The sequence below is a fragment of the Cydia splendana genome, unplaced genomic scaffold, assembly GCF_910591565.1.
Source record: "Cydia splendana unplaced genomic scaffold, ilCydSple1.2 scaffold_103_ctg1, whole genome shotgun sequence".
NCBI lineage: Eukaryota > Metazoa > Arthropoda > Insecta > Lepidoptera > Tortricidae > Cydia > Cydia splendana.
The window spans coordinates 3,632-19,001 of NW_026946832.1; the positions used below are offsets into that span (position 1 = coordinate 3,632).

Genomic DNA, 15,370 nt, shown 5'->3' on the forward strand with positions numbered 1-15,370 from the left:
TTCGAATATCTCGTCAGAAAAAGTCGAATATTCGAATATCTGAAAGTTTCGAATATTTGCAATCCCTAACTGTAACGCTCGGCCGCAGTCACGATAGGCGTTTTTGATAAGGACGATGAGAAATATGTAATGTTAAGAGAGAAAACACCATACATCATTAAATAAAGGATTTAATACATAAAACACGGAAAACAGGCGTAGCTTCAAGTAAATCACACTCCGACGCAGTAATGGCGGGCGAACCTCTTCTGACAGTCCGGGTCGCGCCAGTCCTAGTGTCACCATTGACACCTACCGTAGGGCTGCGTTCGAGCAAACCACATAATCGGTTATCAGTTCGGCCTCCTGATGAAAAAACCTTCGCCCACGAAGGTCAGCAAGCGGCGCCACAGCACTTCCGTCTTCGCGCACCTCCCAAGTCGGTTAAAGGGAATCGTGACGTAGCCTACTGGTACTCAGCGACTCCGTTGACCGCGATGACTGTGCTACACATATCAAAACACAAGCCAATTTGCATCTGTTACAGTGCCAAGTCATATTCTGACGTTGAGACCCCTTTAGGCCACATCAGAGGTTTCTATTTCTTTTTTTTTTTTTTTTTTTTTATTCTATTTTATTATATTTAGGGACTTAAATCAGTTACCTGATTATGTCAGCCCCATTGTACCTTATACTAGTATTCTTACATGTCTACTTATGGGATAGTATTGTACCGTTTGAAAAATTCTATTACATATAAAAATATCTTTTTAGCCTCTTCTGAGGTCGGTACAGTTAAGATGCTCTGAAAAGCACCTATATCTAATCTATTTACCTTGAGGGTAGTTAGTAACGATTGTCTATCGCTTTCATTCCGTGCACATTCCGTCAAAATATGTTGCACATCTTCAACAGAATCGCAAACTTGGCAATTTGGGGATGGTTCTTTTTTCATCAAGTAGGCAAATTTTTTTGACGGGATATGCCCGGAACGCAATCTTAAACCTATCTTAATTAACTGTCTACTTAAATTACTGTTAGTAAACTAAGGTATATGAGGAGGTTCCGATTGCATCGTCTTATACCACACGCCCTTTTCTTTGCTACGTTCATCAAAGTGTTCTTTCCAGACAGAATGAATTTTTCTTTTATATTTATGTAGTTTCTCAGTAAAGTCTGGAAAGATATACACATCCGCGCCTTTTGTGCATGCGTCTTTTGCTAAGGCATCGGCCTCCTCATTGCCTCTTAACCCTATATGTGAGGGGACCCATTGCAATTTCAATATCATGTCAGTGGGTATCGTACTTAATTTATGCAACACAGTGTACGCTAACGCTGTGCCTCTGTGTCCAGAGGCGCAGCGAGCTATGTGCTGTAACGCGCTTTTGCTGTCCGTAAGTATTACGACATTTTTAAGTTTTAAGTTAAACGAATAAGACATGGCTTCTGAAATTGCAAATAGTTCCGCTGACATAATACATATCTCTGACGCTATCTTATATGTACTATTTATGTTGTTTTTAGGATCATGGTATGCGGCCCCTGTACTGCTTACGTCTTTAGATCCGTCGGTATATATTTTGTGCCAGCCACTATATTTCCCATTTAATTCACATAAAACCGCGTTTTTCAAGTCTCGGGAATCGTACGTTTGCTTGGAGCGTTCAACTAATTCTAAATTACTAACTATAATATCCTTTGTATTTATATTTGACATCCATGTATTTAAAGTAAACATTTTGAGAGGGTTTGATGCAGAAGTAAATAAATTTGATCATCAACTCTCAAACAATGAGCAGTCGTCGGCTCATATTATATCGAACCGTGTACTACCTCTTATTATTTTAATTTAGGAGGATTAAAGAATTATCATGTAGTCAACAGTGACCCTTTAAAGCAAATGTCATATAGACACATATCAGTTCTTAAATGAAACATGATGTAGACAATACTCAGCCTCTCTAAGCAAGTATCAACTCCTGAAGGAAAGCATCAGGTAGACAAATATAAATTCTTAAGGCAAACATCTTGTAGACATCTGTCAGCTCATAAAGCAAACATCTTGTAGGCAACTGTCAGCTCTTCAATCAAATATAGACTTTTAAAGAAAAACATCATGTAGACACACATTAGCTCTTAAAGCAAACATCATGTAGAGTCTACATTGTAGACAAATGTCAGCTCTTAAAGCAACCATCTTGTAGGCAACTGTCAGCTCTTAAACCAAATCTCAACCTCTAAAGGAAAACATTATGTAGACAAATAAAATATTCACTCTTAAAGTAAATATTTTGTAGGCAACTCTCAGCTCTTAAAGCAAATATCAACTTCTAAATAAAAACTGTATACTGTCAACCTTTTTTTTTAAATCTTGTAGACAGTTATAAGCTCTTAAAGCAACCATCCTATAATAGTTGTCAGCTTTTAAAGCTAACACCAAATATTAACTCCTGAATTAAAACAATGTAAACAAATATTAGCTCTTAAAGCAAACATCATGTAGAGTCTACATTGTAGACAACTGTCAGCTCTTAAAGCAAACGTATTGTAATAAATTGTCACCTCTCAAAGTGAATAACAGTTACTGGAGGAAAACATCACGCAGATGTCGTATATAAACTGTCAGCTCTTAGCACACACACCTCAACTGGACTTTTATTTATTTGTTCAGCCCTTTGAGTAATTTTAAATCATAGGCTCTCTATAAGCAACTTTAATTTATGGGCTCTTTAAGCTAATTGTCTTATAGAGCTCTTTAACAGATTTGTAACATGACCTCTAAGAAAATTTATTACATGGGCTTTTTAAGCAGATTCGTAATATTAGCTCTTTAAGCATTTGTATCACAAGCTCTTTAAGCTGATAGTTGATACGTTTTATGGACTATTTAAGCATATTTGTAACACAGGCTCTTTAAGAATTTTTGTAACATAGGCTCTTTAAGAATTTTTGTAACATAGGCTCTTTAAGCATTCGTATCATGGGCTGGCTAAGCTGATACGTCTCACAGGCTCGCTAAGCATTCGTATCATGGCTCGCTAAGCTGACACGTCTCACAGGCTCGCTAAGCATTCGTATCATGGGCTCGTTAAGCTGATACGTCTCACAGGCTCGCTAAGCATTCGTATCATGGGCTCGTTAAGCTGATACGTCTCACAGGCTCGCTAAGCATTCGTATCATGGGCTCGTTAAGCTGATACGTCTCACAGGCTCGCTAAGCATTCGTATCATGGGCTCGTTAAGCTGATACGTCTCACAGGCTCGCTAAGCATTCGTATCATGGGCTCGTTAAGCTGACACGTCTCACAGGCTCGCTAAGCATTCGTATCATGGGCTCGTTAAGCTGATACGTCTCACAGGCTCGCTAAGCATTCGTATCATGGCTCGCTAAGCTGACACGTCTCACAGGCTCGCTAAGCATTCGTATCATGGCTCGCCAAGCTGATACGTCTCATGGGCTTGCTAAGCCTCCCTTTTTTTGTGTATTTATATATTTGTATTTTTTTTTGTTAAATAGTTTTTTTTTTGTTATATAGGTTTGTATCGGTGTACATCGGTGGCTCTTTGAGCATATAGATGGGACTTAGTCCCGCTATCACACAGGCTGCCTCAGTCACGCACCGCCGCTCAGGTGCGCAGTCTCGCACCGCCGCTCAGGTGTGCAGACTCGCACCACCATATAAGTGTACAGACTCGCTCCATCGGTCGGCGCGCAGACTCGCACCGCCGTTCAGGCAGGCAGACCCGCACCGTCATGCAGGCGCAGACTCGCACCGCCGCTCAGGAAGGCAGACCTTTGCCAGTACATTCTGCAACCATAACTCAGGGCAATAACTGTGTCATAACATAGATAGCATATTTGGATTCAACTTTTGAAATTATGGTTCAACTATCCTTGGCTCACTCAATATTTTCTAATAATTCATCAACATAATATTTGATCAGAATAGATGGAAGACCTATGCCCAGCAGTGGAACATTGCACAGGCGGGTAATAAAATAATGATCTTGGCTTCAATTACATCAAGATACACACACAAGACATGTCGCATACTCTATCAAGATTCTTTATGAAGTATTGACACTATCCCTCACGTAAAAAGGGTTTTGTTAGAATAAGTAATGTGAATAAAACATGTGTAAGTACAATTTATTAGCTTAAGGTGTAGGTATTCCAATACTGTATGAGCTTTAGTAAGCCATTTACCACCTTCACCTTCACCTTCATGACAATACCCCAATAATTTATTCTATTTTATCTTTTATAACACATATGTAATGCCATTATATTATTACTATTATTCTATGACCTTGTCAAATTTTTCATAAAATGGGATATAGTATTATTATGATTTGCTTGCATGAAACAGCCAAATACTTCAACTTGGTGAAACAAAGAACTTGTGTTGAGAATACTTAACTTCTCTCATAGTGGTACATGCAGCATCCAACTTGGCAACTTTTAACATACTAAGTACATGCAGTCATCTCCCACCACAGATTTCTTTCACTGCCAAGAATTCCTTGCACCATCCAGCCTGGTGAGGACTACCCTCAAGCAGCTGCAGTAGCCATTTGTGAAGACATTTGAACATTCTAACAACACACAACATGCAATGCATTTAACAAACAACAAAAATATGTGATCTGTTTTCTGTCACATCTTATTCCACATTATTATTTGTCAATTAGATACAAGATTATTGCACTTTACTAAGTTTTGACTAAATTTTCATGACTGACCAAGACTTAACTGGTAGGTCTCTTAAAATGACACAATTTTCAATCATCAACATAATATGTATATGAATAGTAAATAATTTAAATGAACTCTTTTAGAAGTATCATCACCATATCAATTGTTCCTATTTTATACTTATTTATTCACTGAACTGACTGCATGTTAAAGTACAGTCAACATTACAGCTCCTTATTAACGGCACATGTCACTTTATCCTTTCCATTTGGACATCACAGGCCTTTAGTGGCTATGCTGACCTGTTCTATTTTATTTGAAACATATTAACACACACTAATTATTTAATGTAGGTGCATGACAATTTGAATATGTTAGGAACATGCCTCAATCGCCGCTTTGAGTATAATTTGGTGTAAGTCAATTATATATCTGACCACTCACTTGTTATTATTTTTATTATTTTAACCATGCTATAACTACAAATTATATGTGAATGTCTCTCACATAACACAACAATTTAATTTGGCCTTACCTTGTTCAATTTTGTGTCGCTGATCATATTTCTTATACCGCCAAAACCTTTCACACAGGACAGTATTACTTACTCATTTGTGTGCAATCATTCTGCAAGCGCAAAGCTTCTGTGAGTATGCAGACATAAAGCTTGTTCTGGTAAACAATACCTCCTGCATAAAACACATTTATTCTGTGAAAATATAAATGAAGCAACAACTTTATATGAAATGACAATTATTACCATATTTCCCCATCATGTGATCATGCTGCACTCACACTCACACACACAACATTCTCAAAGGGATCATTTTAACATAGCTTTATAATACTATGTCATTCAATGACCCAAGAAAGCAACTTGGTCGATCTCGCATAAATAGGCATAGTAATAATAACACACAACATAAGTACTCTCAAACTATAGTACTTTTCATCTTAGCATGTTTTTTTTTAAATATTAGTAACATAAAGCATTACTCAATGTTAAATAACCAATCTTTTATGTCGGTAATATGTAAAATACTTAATCCATTTATTTTTATTGCTAATGCTAATATTATCCATCATCAATCATAGACTAAGTATTTAAACATAAACTTAACCATACACCATAAGCCAAACCACTATGACTGATAAATTTCATAAGCAATTTAATAACACCTTGATAGAACGTTCTGCGCTGAACATTCACCGACATTGTTCAACATGTACACGAACATTGTCTCCGTTATATGATTTTTATAAAATTGGGGTCCAGAATAAATATTACAGTGTGACTATAATGTCATTGCAGTAGTCTAGCTGACATTCATAATCATAATGGTAATTTTGAGTATTGCCTTTCTTTGCATATTTTAAGACTAAATAATTATGACGAATGTTGTCTACATGATTATATGCCATTATAGCTGATATTTTAGGCTGTAAATTGTTTGCATATGTGCAATACTATTCTACACTAAGTGGATAAGACAACCTTTCACAGATTTTCCTTGATTGCATAATGATATTTAAAATTGGACACTATGGCACATAGTTCTTGGATTACTTACCCATAGATCATTTTTATAACTTACGTGGCTTGAACATCGTTCCAACAATTGAAACGACACGATATAGCTTACCAAATGTCGTATTTCAACTAACTTCTCGTATTGGACAAGAGTGGTTATGACGCCATGAACCACGGTGATGTACACCGTCATTAATAATTTTCTTCATCAAATATGCCTTAGTAAGGCTTCACCAAAGATTTGTTTATATTATTCAATGATGAATGGTGCGAATATAATAGTAAAATCACTTGAACCGGTGCGGCGTTCATTTGGTTAGCAACAATAAGCGGATGAACTACTGGCTTTTTGCCTTTCAGAATATTTAGGTGTCCGTGCCTTCGCTTGAACCACATTATGAGATAACACCCTTGTAACTCAGCCCTAATCAAGCGAATTCATCAACTAGTAGCGCCATCTATCGCGCTACCCAAGTAGTAATGTCACCCGGTTGCCAGCGCGCGGCTGCTTTCTCTTCAGTACGCTTTTGTAACTCAGCCGAGCAACACGTTTACAAAGCAAGTTTAAAAAGATCAAGAAATTTAAATCGTAAAAATATTTTGAAAACCTCCGACTTCGTGACATTCCGCTCGGTGCCCATGGCCCAGCGACGAGACGCAGTGACCTTCCTACAGGCACCGTCACAAAAAGTACACGGGTACTTACGCCTCATGGCCTCGTCCTGTGGGACAACAAGCGTCGTCCCGTGAGACGACATGGCGTCGTCCCGTGAGACGACATGGCGTCGTCCCGTGGGACGACATGGCGTCATCCCGTGAGACGACATGGCGTCGTCCCGTGAGACGACATGGCGTCGTCCCGTCAGACGACAAGCGTCGTCCCGGGAAATGACATGGCGTCGTCCCATGAGACGACATGGCATCGACCCGTGAGACGACGAGGCGTCGTCCCGTGAGAGGACAAGGCGTCGTCCCGTGACACGACATGGCGTCATCCTGTGGTATCGTCCTGACAATGGTATTGTCCTGACAGACGACATGGCAGCGTCTTGTAAGACGACGAGCATCGTCTCGTTAAAAGACCTTGTGACATTCCGCTCAGTGCCCGTGGCCCAGCGATGAGACTAAGTGAGCTCTAGCCATCACCATAAATAGAATACCTACGGGTATAAATGGCACACGGCGTCGTCCCGTTGGACGACAAGCGTCGTTGCGTGAGACGACATAGCGTAGTCCCGTGACATCGTCCTGTGGGACATCAGGCGTCGTCCTGTAAAACGATAAGGCGTCATCCTGTGATACGACAGGCATCGCGATGAGTTACGTCCTCATGTGAGAAGACATTGCGCCATCCTGTGGTATCGTCCCGTGAGAGGATATTGCGTCCCATAGGACTACATTGCATTGTTCCATAAGACTACATTTTGTCGTATCGTGAGACATTAATGCGTCGTCCTATGAGACGATATCGCATCGTCCTATGAATCGTCCATTGAAATGACGTTGTCTTGTTATACAAAAACCGTTGTCTCATGGTCTACCATTAATACGGTAGCGGACGTCTTATTGGTCGCTTTATCGTTCGATGTCTGCACGGTGGGCCTCGCATTTAAGATCTGCATGGTCATGAACAATGCACGACTTAGTTAGTGGCGTCATCATCAATGTAGCCGACCAAATGGTGTGTCACCTTTTAAACCGACGAGCAGCAGAATTTCTATTAGAGGGTTTGGCGCGAAATTGATAACGAAATGCAGTTACAGTAATTGTCTCAACCTGCCAGGAAAAAGGAAGGTTTCCGTCTTGGTCGTGTACAAATGTTGGTCTGGGTCGATAACAAACAATTCTCGTGAGATACCAAACAAACCAAAAATATACATTCTGAGGATCATAAACTGTATGACTAACCGGCCATGAAAAATAGCAGTTAAGAAACTGTGAAAAGGGAAAAGTACGAAGTGAAAAACCTTGTGTTATACTTTGCCCAACTAGATCCTATACCAAAAAGAGAGAGGGGGAGGCAAGAAAATTGACGTTAGCCTTAAAGAAGGAAAGAAAACTAAAACTCTCTCTTCTGAATAGGAATACCAATTCATTTACGGCTCTGTCATAGGCTAACAAGAGATATCTCTTTATTGCGGCTCTAAGCCTGAAAAGAATAGAGTTTATGATACTCATATATATTAGTGAAAAATCATCGCACTAAATCCCTCTTTTGAATGATGAATGACTAGTCAGGTTGATAGTATCTTTGGGAATACTGAAGCATCTCCTGTATACTCTCTAAATATTGACCATTAGCTAAAAAATTGCGGCCTGTTACAAAGAGAAATCTTTTACTTACTTTAAATCGTCTACTATGTAGCTGTGAAACAGAGACCACTAAACTAAGAGTAACACGTAGAAAACAGCAAGTACCTTCCATCGCATTCCGTCCAATAGACCGAACTGACAAAGGCATTTATAATGTAATTAGTGCTCTATTCACATCAGTCAGGTAGAAACTTGTGAAATTAGGTTCAAAATTCAAGTAACAAGCTCCACTTCGGAAGATTATCTAAGCAGTGGGTTGTCAATCGACCTGCCGTTGGTATAACAATCATACATCATAAAACGTTGACCATAAACGTTACATAGTTCAATTTCAAAGGAAATGAACTCTTACTGGTAATATAGCTATCGGAAACAGACGGTATTTGTAGGAGGTGCTTTCACAGAATGTCTAAAAGGACCAACTAGTAAAATATTAAATTAGTATGGTAATCCGCATAGTTACTCATGATTGTTCAATAGGTGAAACATCGGTTTCTTTAGTGGTAAATGTTATGCCTATGTAGAAGATGAAGCGCCCCTTCAAGTTATGTAAATAAATAAAGAATTTATGAAAAGATTTTTCGGTAGTTTAGTTAGAGTGGAGTTACTGATTCTGTTTCGAAAAATCGCGAATTGAATTAGAGGTGAAGCCGCCTAAGAGAACTAAGGTGTCGAACCAATAGCCACGGTCCACGGCTTTACATCTAAACGATGATTGTTTAATTTCTCCAAATATACAAATTAAAATGAAGTCACTTCAGAAACTTTGAAACCATGTGGACTGCGGGGCAAGCCAACGTACATACAAACGTACAACGTACGTAAACGTACACACATGCGTAATATGTAGAAAATATTTGCAGGCAGTCACCGATAGCAGATACAGGATTCTGAAAGAACACGGATCAGAAATATGCTTCTTTCGATTTCCAGATGAGAGGTTTCCTTTGCAGATAAGGAAGTACTCACGTGATTTTATAAAAGAACAACAACATACGGTGGTTCAGGAAAAAATGCAAGATCTAAGTGAAATATGATCCCAGTAGTGACTCATGACTACAAATATGTTCGCCGGTTAAATAGAGCCTGCAATTTACTCTGAAAATCAACACTAGTTCTGCTGTCATTGCCGGATCTAAGTACAATAAGCTTAGCTGAAAGGTAGTAGTCCAGGGTTTACAGAATACTGTTGTAACAGGTCTCGTAGGGCATGTAATTGGAAACGTCATCGTCAATGCAATCAATTAGAGTTCCAGGTGTAGTACCCTACAAAATCATCGTGTCTTGGTTATAGGGCAGATGCGCTGCTAATCGAATTACAGCATTAGTTGTGAAGACAACTACAATTCATATATTTATATATTCATGATAATATGCTTATATCATTAAATACAGTAAATATGAGATGTCAGTAGACATATATCAACGTTACGTCAGGCGTAGCTCACTCCGCGATTTCGTCGCGTCGCTACAAGTACATGCGGCCCACACCAATTTTGGTACCTAGCACTAATAGTTACCGCGCACCGCTATGGAACGGACGCGTGCTCGCGCTTGCGCCACCTTGCGGTCATAATCTGTCGTAATAGTACATACTATTATTTATTCTATGGTTACGTCAAGGTAGTGACATGAATATAATATGTCGCAGAAAGGCCTAGATCATCAATTAATTGTTTATTTGTGGGCATCATGATGCCTAATTAACCCTAGAGATCCCTCAAGATCATCAAATGATACACAACTTGATTGCACGAAAGCCGATAAACAACATACAACGTCCTTGTATTGCTAAATTTCTAATCAAAAGTACCTACAAATTAATAATAATAATAATTCAGCCTATATACGTCCCACTACTGGGCACAGGCCTCTTCTCACTCGCGAGAGGGCTTGGGCTATAGTCCCCACGCTGGCCTAATGCGGATTGGGGCTTCAAAGTACAAATTAAATAATCAAATTAATATTTGGTAATGAACGCGTCTACACGTGTTAAGGTTCGACAGGAATTGTGCCACAGCATCACCCGCGCGCGCCGGTGCTGGCAGCACTTGAGATTAGATGACATCATGAGACACCCGTGGTTTGTGCCACTGCAATGGTATAATGCCAAGAACTTACTGGTTCAGACCAATATACAAATAATAATAATGTTTTAATTTGTCTGGGTGTTACGAAAGTTCCGCAATTGGTTTGAAAAGGTTGCACTACAATTTAAAGTAGATAGGTCCACCTCCACTACTCTTACTCAAAGATTATTTCATCGTCAGTCAAGAGGTTTTACACTCTTATTAGAAGATCGTATGTATACGAAAGCATTAAATACTCACAAATCGTGCTAAGTCTAACAATAAAGCACAATCCATTACCAGCGCGCGAACCATAAAATCTTCAGTTTGGGAATCAGCTTGCCACCGGAAAGAGTGAACATTAAACAACCTACATTTACAAGCCTTTATTATAATTAGCCTAAAAATTATGGGTGAAGGCATTGGAATTATTCAAAGATTAAAAAATCTTCTAAAATATCCTACTTGGTAGACGGATCTTCAGTCTACGCACAACATGGTGAGATGCCACACAACAACTGGAGTTGTCAGCATCACTTTAAATTCATAATCATCGCCTCCATACGATTGTAACCTTCGTGTCAGTGATTCTGTTCATTCGTTACATTCGCTTGCATGACTGACAAGTGACAAGCATATAATATAAGCTTGGTTGACCCGGCACCAGCCTAATTGGCAAGTTTTCAGTTATCTGTGGGGAGTAATAAATTTAGCAGCATAATTGACACTTAAAATAGGTAGGAGCCTACCATTTCATATAAGAATTAATATCTATTCATGGCTTACTATTAATATGGTTGTTTTTAAAGCAACCCTCACCTAAAACTAATCAGTAAGGAAGGATGTATTATCGCCTCAGTTGAAACTACTGCTAGGTTGTTGAGAGTTGTTACTTGTTAGTAACGCATACATTAAATCATGAAGTGTTGTATTTTCTTCTTCACTTTCTGACGCTATTACTTTCAGGCAGAGGAGCACTTGATTCGAAATAAATCTCAATTGCTTCCACAAATAAGAACATCATGTTTATAATTTTTAACACATTTACGGAATATGTTGTCCTTATGTAATGATAGCCCATTAACAAATAAACCTGCTATACCTAGTCAATAACTATGTATTAATATCTAAATAATGTCAATATCGTATTGTAGTGGGTACCTATACAAACCTTTGGTTATTTGTCCACATTAAAAGTCATATTACATTACATCTGGCCTATGATGCAACTTACCAATTTACATTAAATTGTTGGAAAATACGATAAATCAGAGAGGACCCAAGCTTTTCCAATTAGTTACAAAAATTTTAAACAGTGGATGGGCCGACAGTGCTTTATTTGTGTTAAGCAGTAGATAAGTAGTAGTATCATGTAGTGGTAGTAGTAATATCATGACATCATACAACAAAACCTTTTTATCACCTAGTGGGCTATTGTAAGGAAAGAATCAGGTAATTTGGACGGGTTTAATGTAAAACTCACTCGATGAGGTTCACGTTACACGCATCAGAGCTACTACTTCAGATAGTGGTTACACTTAAATTTGTACGACCTACAAGTACCTACTTATGTCTTTAATTATGTTTTTAGGGACAGTCTTTCAACTAATAGTCACACAGTTTTGTTTTATATAAAAAGTTAAGTAGTTTTATAGTCGCAATGGATAACTTATGTTGCCAGTCAGTGCTAACAATTGTCTCGTCTATCGGTAATTACAAATAAGGAAAATCTAGTTAAGGTTTGACGTAAACAATCCTTTAGTATATCAATACGGAATAAATTTCAAACCCATATTCTTATTAAGTGATTTTTGCATAAATTTAAATATTATCAGTCACAGTACGCCCGGGCCAGCGCCGGCAGAGGTTTAAACACGTCTCATAATGTGGTTCAAGCGAAGGCACGGACACCTAAATAGAACCGTTTTTCCCCCGAAGGGTAAAAAACGGATATTTAGGTTCCTGCCGAAGCTTGAACCACACCTAAGGGCCTTGCCGGCTTATGTGGTACTGAAGAGAAAGCAGCCGCGCGCTGGCAACCGGGTGACATTACTACTTGGGTAGCGCGATAGATGGCGCTACGAGTTGATGAATTCGCTTGATTAGGGCTGAGTTACAAGGGTGTTATCTCATAATGTGGTTCAAGCTTCGGCAGGAACCTAAATATCCGTTTTTTTACCCTTCGGGGGAAAAACGGTTCTATATTGTGGACGTAAATTACTTATCGCGTTTCTGAACTGTTAAGAGAGAAAACACCACACATCATTAAATAAAGGATTTAATACATAAAACACGGAAAACAGGCGTAGCTTCAAGTAAATCACACTCCGACGCAGTAATGGCGGGCGAACCACTTATCTGACAGTCCGGGTCGCGCCAGTCCTAGTGTCACCATTGACACCTACCGTAGGGCTGCGTTCGAGCAAACCACATAATCGGTTATCAGTAATTAAGAATCGACTTGTTTTTTAAACAACCAGGAAAGTCCATTTATTAGATGGGCAAGTCGATCTTTTCGAATGTTCTGGAACTTATAATACAAATTCACTGAGTCTTTAAGCAACTTTGTAAATTGTTTAACGCGAAAACACACGTGTTTCTTAAGAAAGGTCCACTAATAACACTATAAAAGGCACGAAAACGTTCCTTATGTTCAACGACAATAGTTTGTATGAAATATTTGTAAACGCACGAAAACGTACCTTAGTGCCTATAACACAAAGTTCACACAATATTAATGTTCTAATAAATTTAAAATGTACGCGCACCGCACGTACCTACCTAGGCATAAAATTAAATTGCCTAAGTTTTATAGATATTCCGAATCAATGTTTTTACCAATTTGACGAGATGAACAATTGAATTGTGAGGTGCGGATGCAAAATAAAATGCTATATCTCAATGCAAAAGAAATAATATGAATAATATTTGGCCCTTCTGTAAACTCCTATCACTAATGTGATATTGTTGGCAAAGTAATTGAATTACAAATGGCTGGTATTTAACTGATCACCAGATATAGTAAAATTTAACACCAAAAAAATCATTTTTACCACCAGAACTAATAAATGATTAAGTACCAAAATTATAACTCCATTTTAATGTGAAATTATTTTTTTACATTTTGCTATCCTATTAAAGGAAATGACACCAAACTAATCATTATAAACCCAAAAAGTTTTTGGCAAAAATTTCATTTTTGGTACAAGCTTTTGTCGCTGACTGTAGTTTTATTTCCACTGGCAACTAATACTCATCGAGACAATTCTAAAAACCCCAAACACAGTTAGGTTGCGTTGTTTTATCACAGAGTTCCTATGGCCACCTTCCAGCTCCATCATCAGATCAGCTCTATGTCATAATAATATTTATTTATTTATAAATTTAATTCAGGCAACAAGGCCCATATATTACAAATACCTTACAGACTAACATACATATGTATTTTATAAACTTAAAACTAAACACTATTTAGTCGACAAAACGGCGTGGCTCCGTTGCATCGGCTGCTCTTGTGTCGGATTGGGCAGTTTGCCCCGGAACCTCCGAAACACGACACCTTTCGGCCAGAAGTCGGCGCACTCGATGGTCCCCTGCAGCGGTCGCGGCATGCACATGTTAGAATATTGTTCTTCTATGTACAAATTGTATTACGTATGAAACTGACCTGTTTCTCTTTGCCGTCCAATGTTGATAAAATATTACACTATTTAAACACTTAAAACAACATCACGTGAATTTTACAGAATTTGTTATTATGAGGGTACGATACGAAACCACGGTTGACAAGAGAAACAGTAAGTTAACCTACTACTAAGATTTGTAAACTACTTTGAAGTGATTATATTTCGTATTAATATTACTGATTAATAATTATGTATGACGGAGTTTATTGAAAAGATGTTCTGATAGTTTTATTCTGCATAATTCGATAAATGGACGAGGTACATGAGAAACTACTTCTGTGACGTCACTTATCGAATGACAAGTGGCATGATCAACCAGTTGCCAGGTAGAAATGGGTATAAAAGGGACCGACCGATCCATTATTGATCATTCTGCTTTGAGCATTCTGCCTTGCGCATCAGCACTGAGTTAATCGTCGCCAAAGGAATATTGAAAGTTAAGTAAATACTATGTTGGTAATTATTGTGATAATTATATACTTACTTGATTAATTAGATGGATTAATTAATTAAATCATCCGTTACTGAATTATAAACTAATAGTGAGTGTGTATAAGTTGTTGATGATAAGGTTAATAAATTGGATTATTTAATTTAATAAAACAGTTTTATTTTCAATTACATCTGTTTATTATTTTATTTATCTTACTTAAAACTTAAATAGTATCCAGTTATTGATTTAGCAGTTTTACATAATTATGAATCAAGGTAAATAGATAACTTCCTGACAAGTTATATCTTTGAAAATAATATTTACTATTAATTTTGAGTTTTAAATATTTAATATCTTAAAAATTATTAATTTATCTAACACGCACCACAAAAGAGTTGAAGTGCACGTAATGGCGCGATCGAACCTGGAACACCCTCAGCGTGTAGCCGGTCTTCTGGTGTACATACTCCACCACTTCAGCATATTGCATTGTCATCCGATTTATACATGCATGCAAAATTTCAGCTCAATCGGAAACCGGGAAGTGGATCAAATTTAACTTGCAAGATTTGATTACAGACCGACAGACAGACAACGGGACAGGTGAAAGTAAATAAAAGCTTGTAAAATAGTAAATGATTACCAAATTTCAAACCCCAT

The 15,370-nt window shown here is 38.0% G+C and overlaps 1 protein-coding gene across 1 annotated transcript; it reads right to left on the minus strand.

Moving 5' to 3' along the window:
- Window positions 1-619: 619 nt before the first annotated feature.
- Window positions 620-1,456, minus strand: LOC134805404 (uncharacterized). The gene is made up of 2 exons (XM_063778716.1): window positions 1,126-1,456; window positions 620-963 (listed from the first exon to the last, which is right to left on the minus strand). The coding sequence occupies exons 1-2, from the start codon at window positions 1,454-1,456 to the stop codon at window positions 695-697; spliced, it is 600 nt and encodes a 199-aa protein (XP_063634786.1). The 3' UTR covers window positions 620-694.
- Between the last annotated feature and the right edge of the window lie 13,914 nt (window positions 1,457-15,370).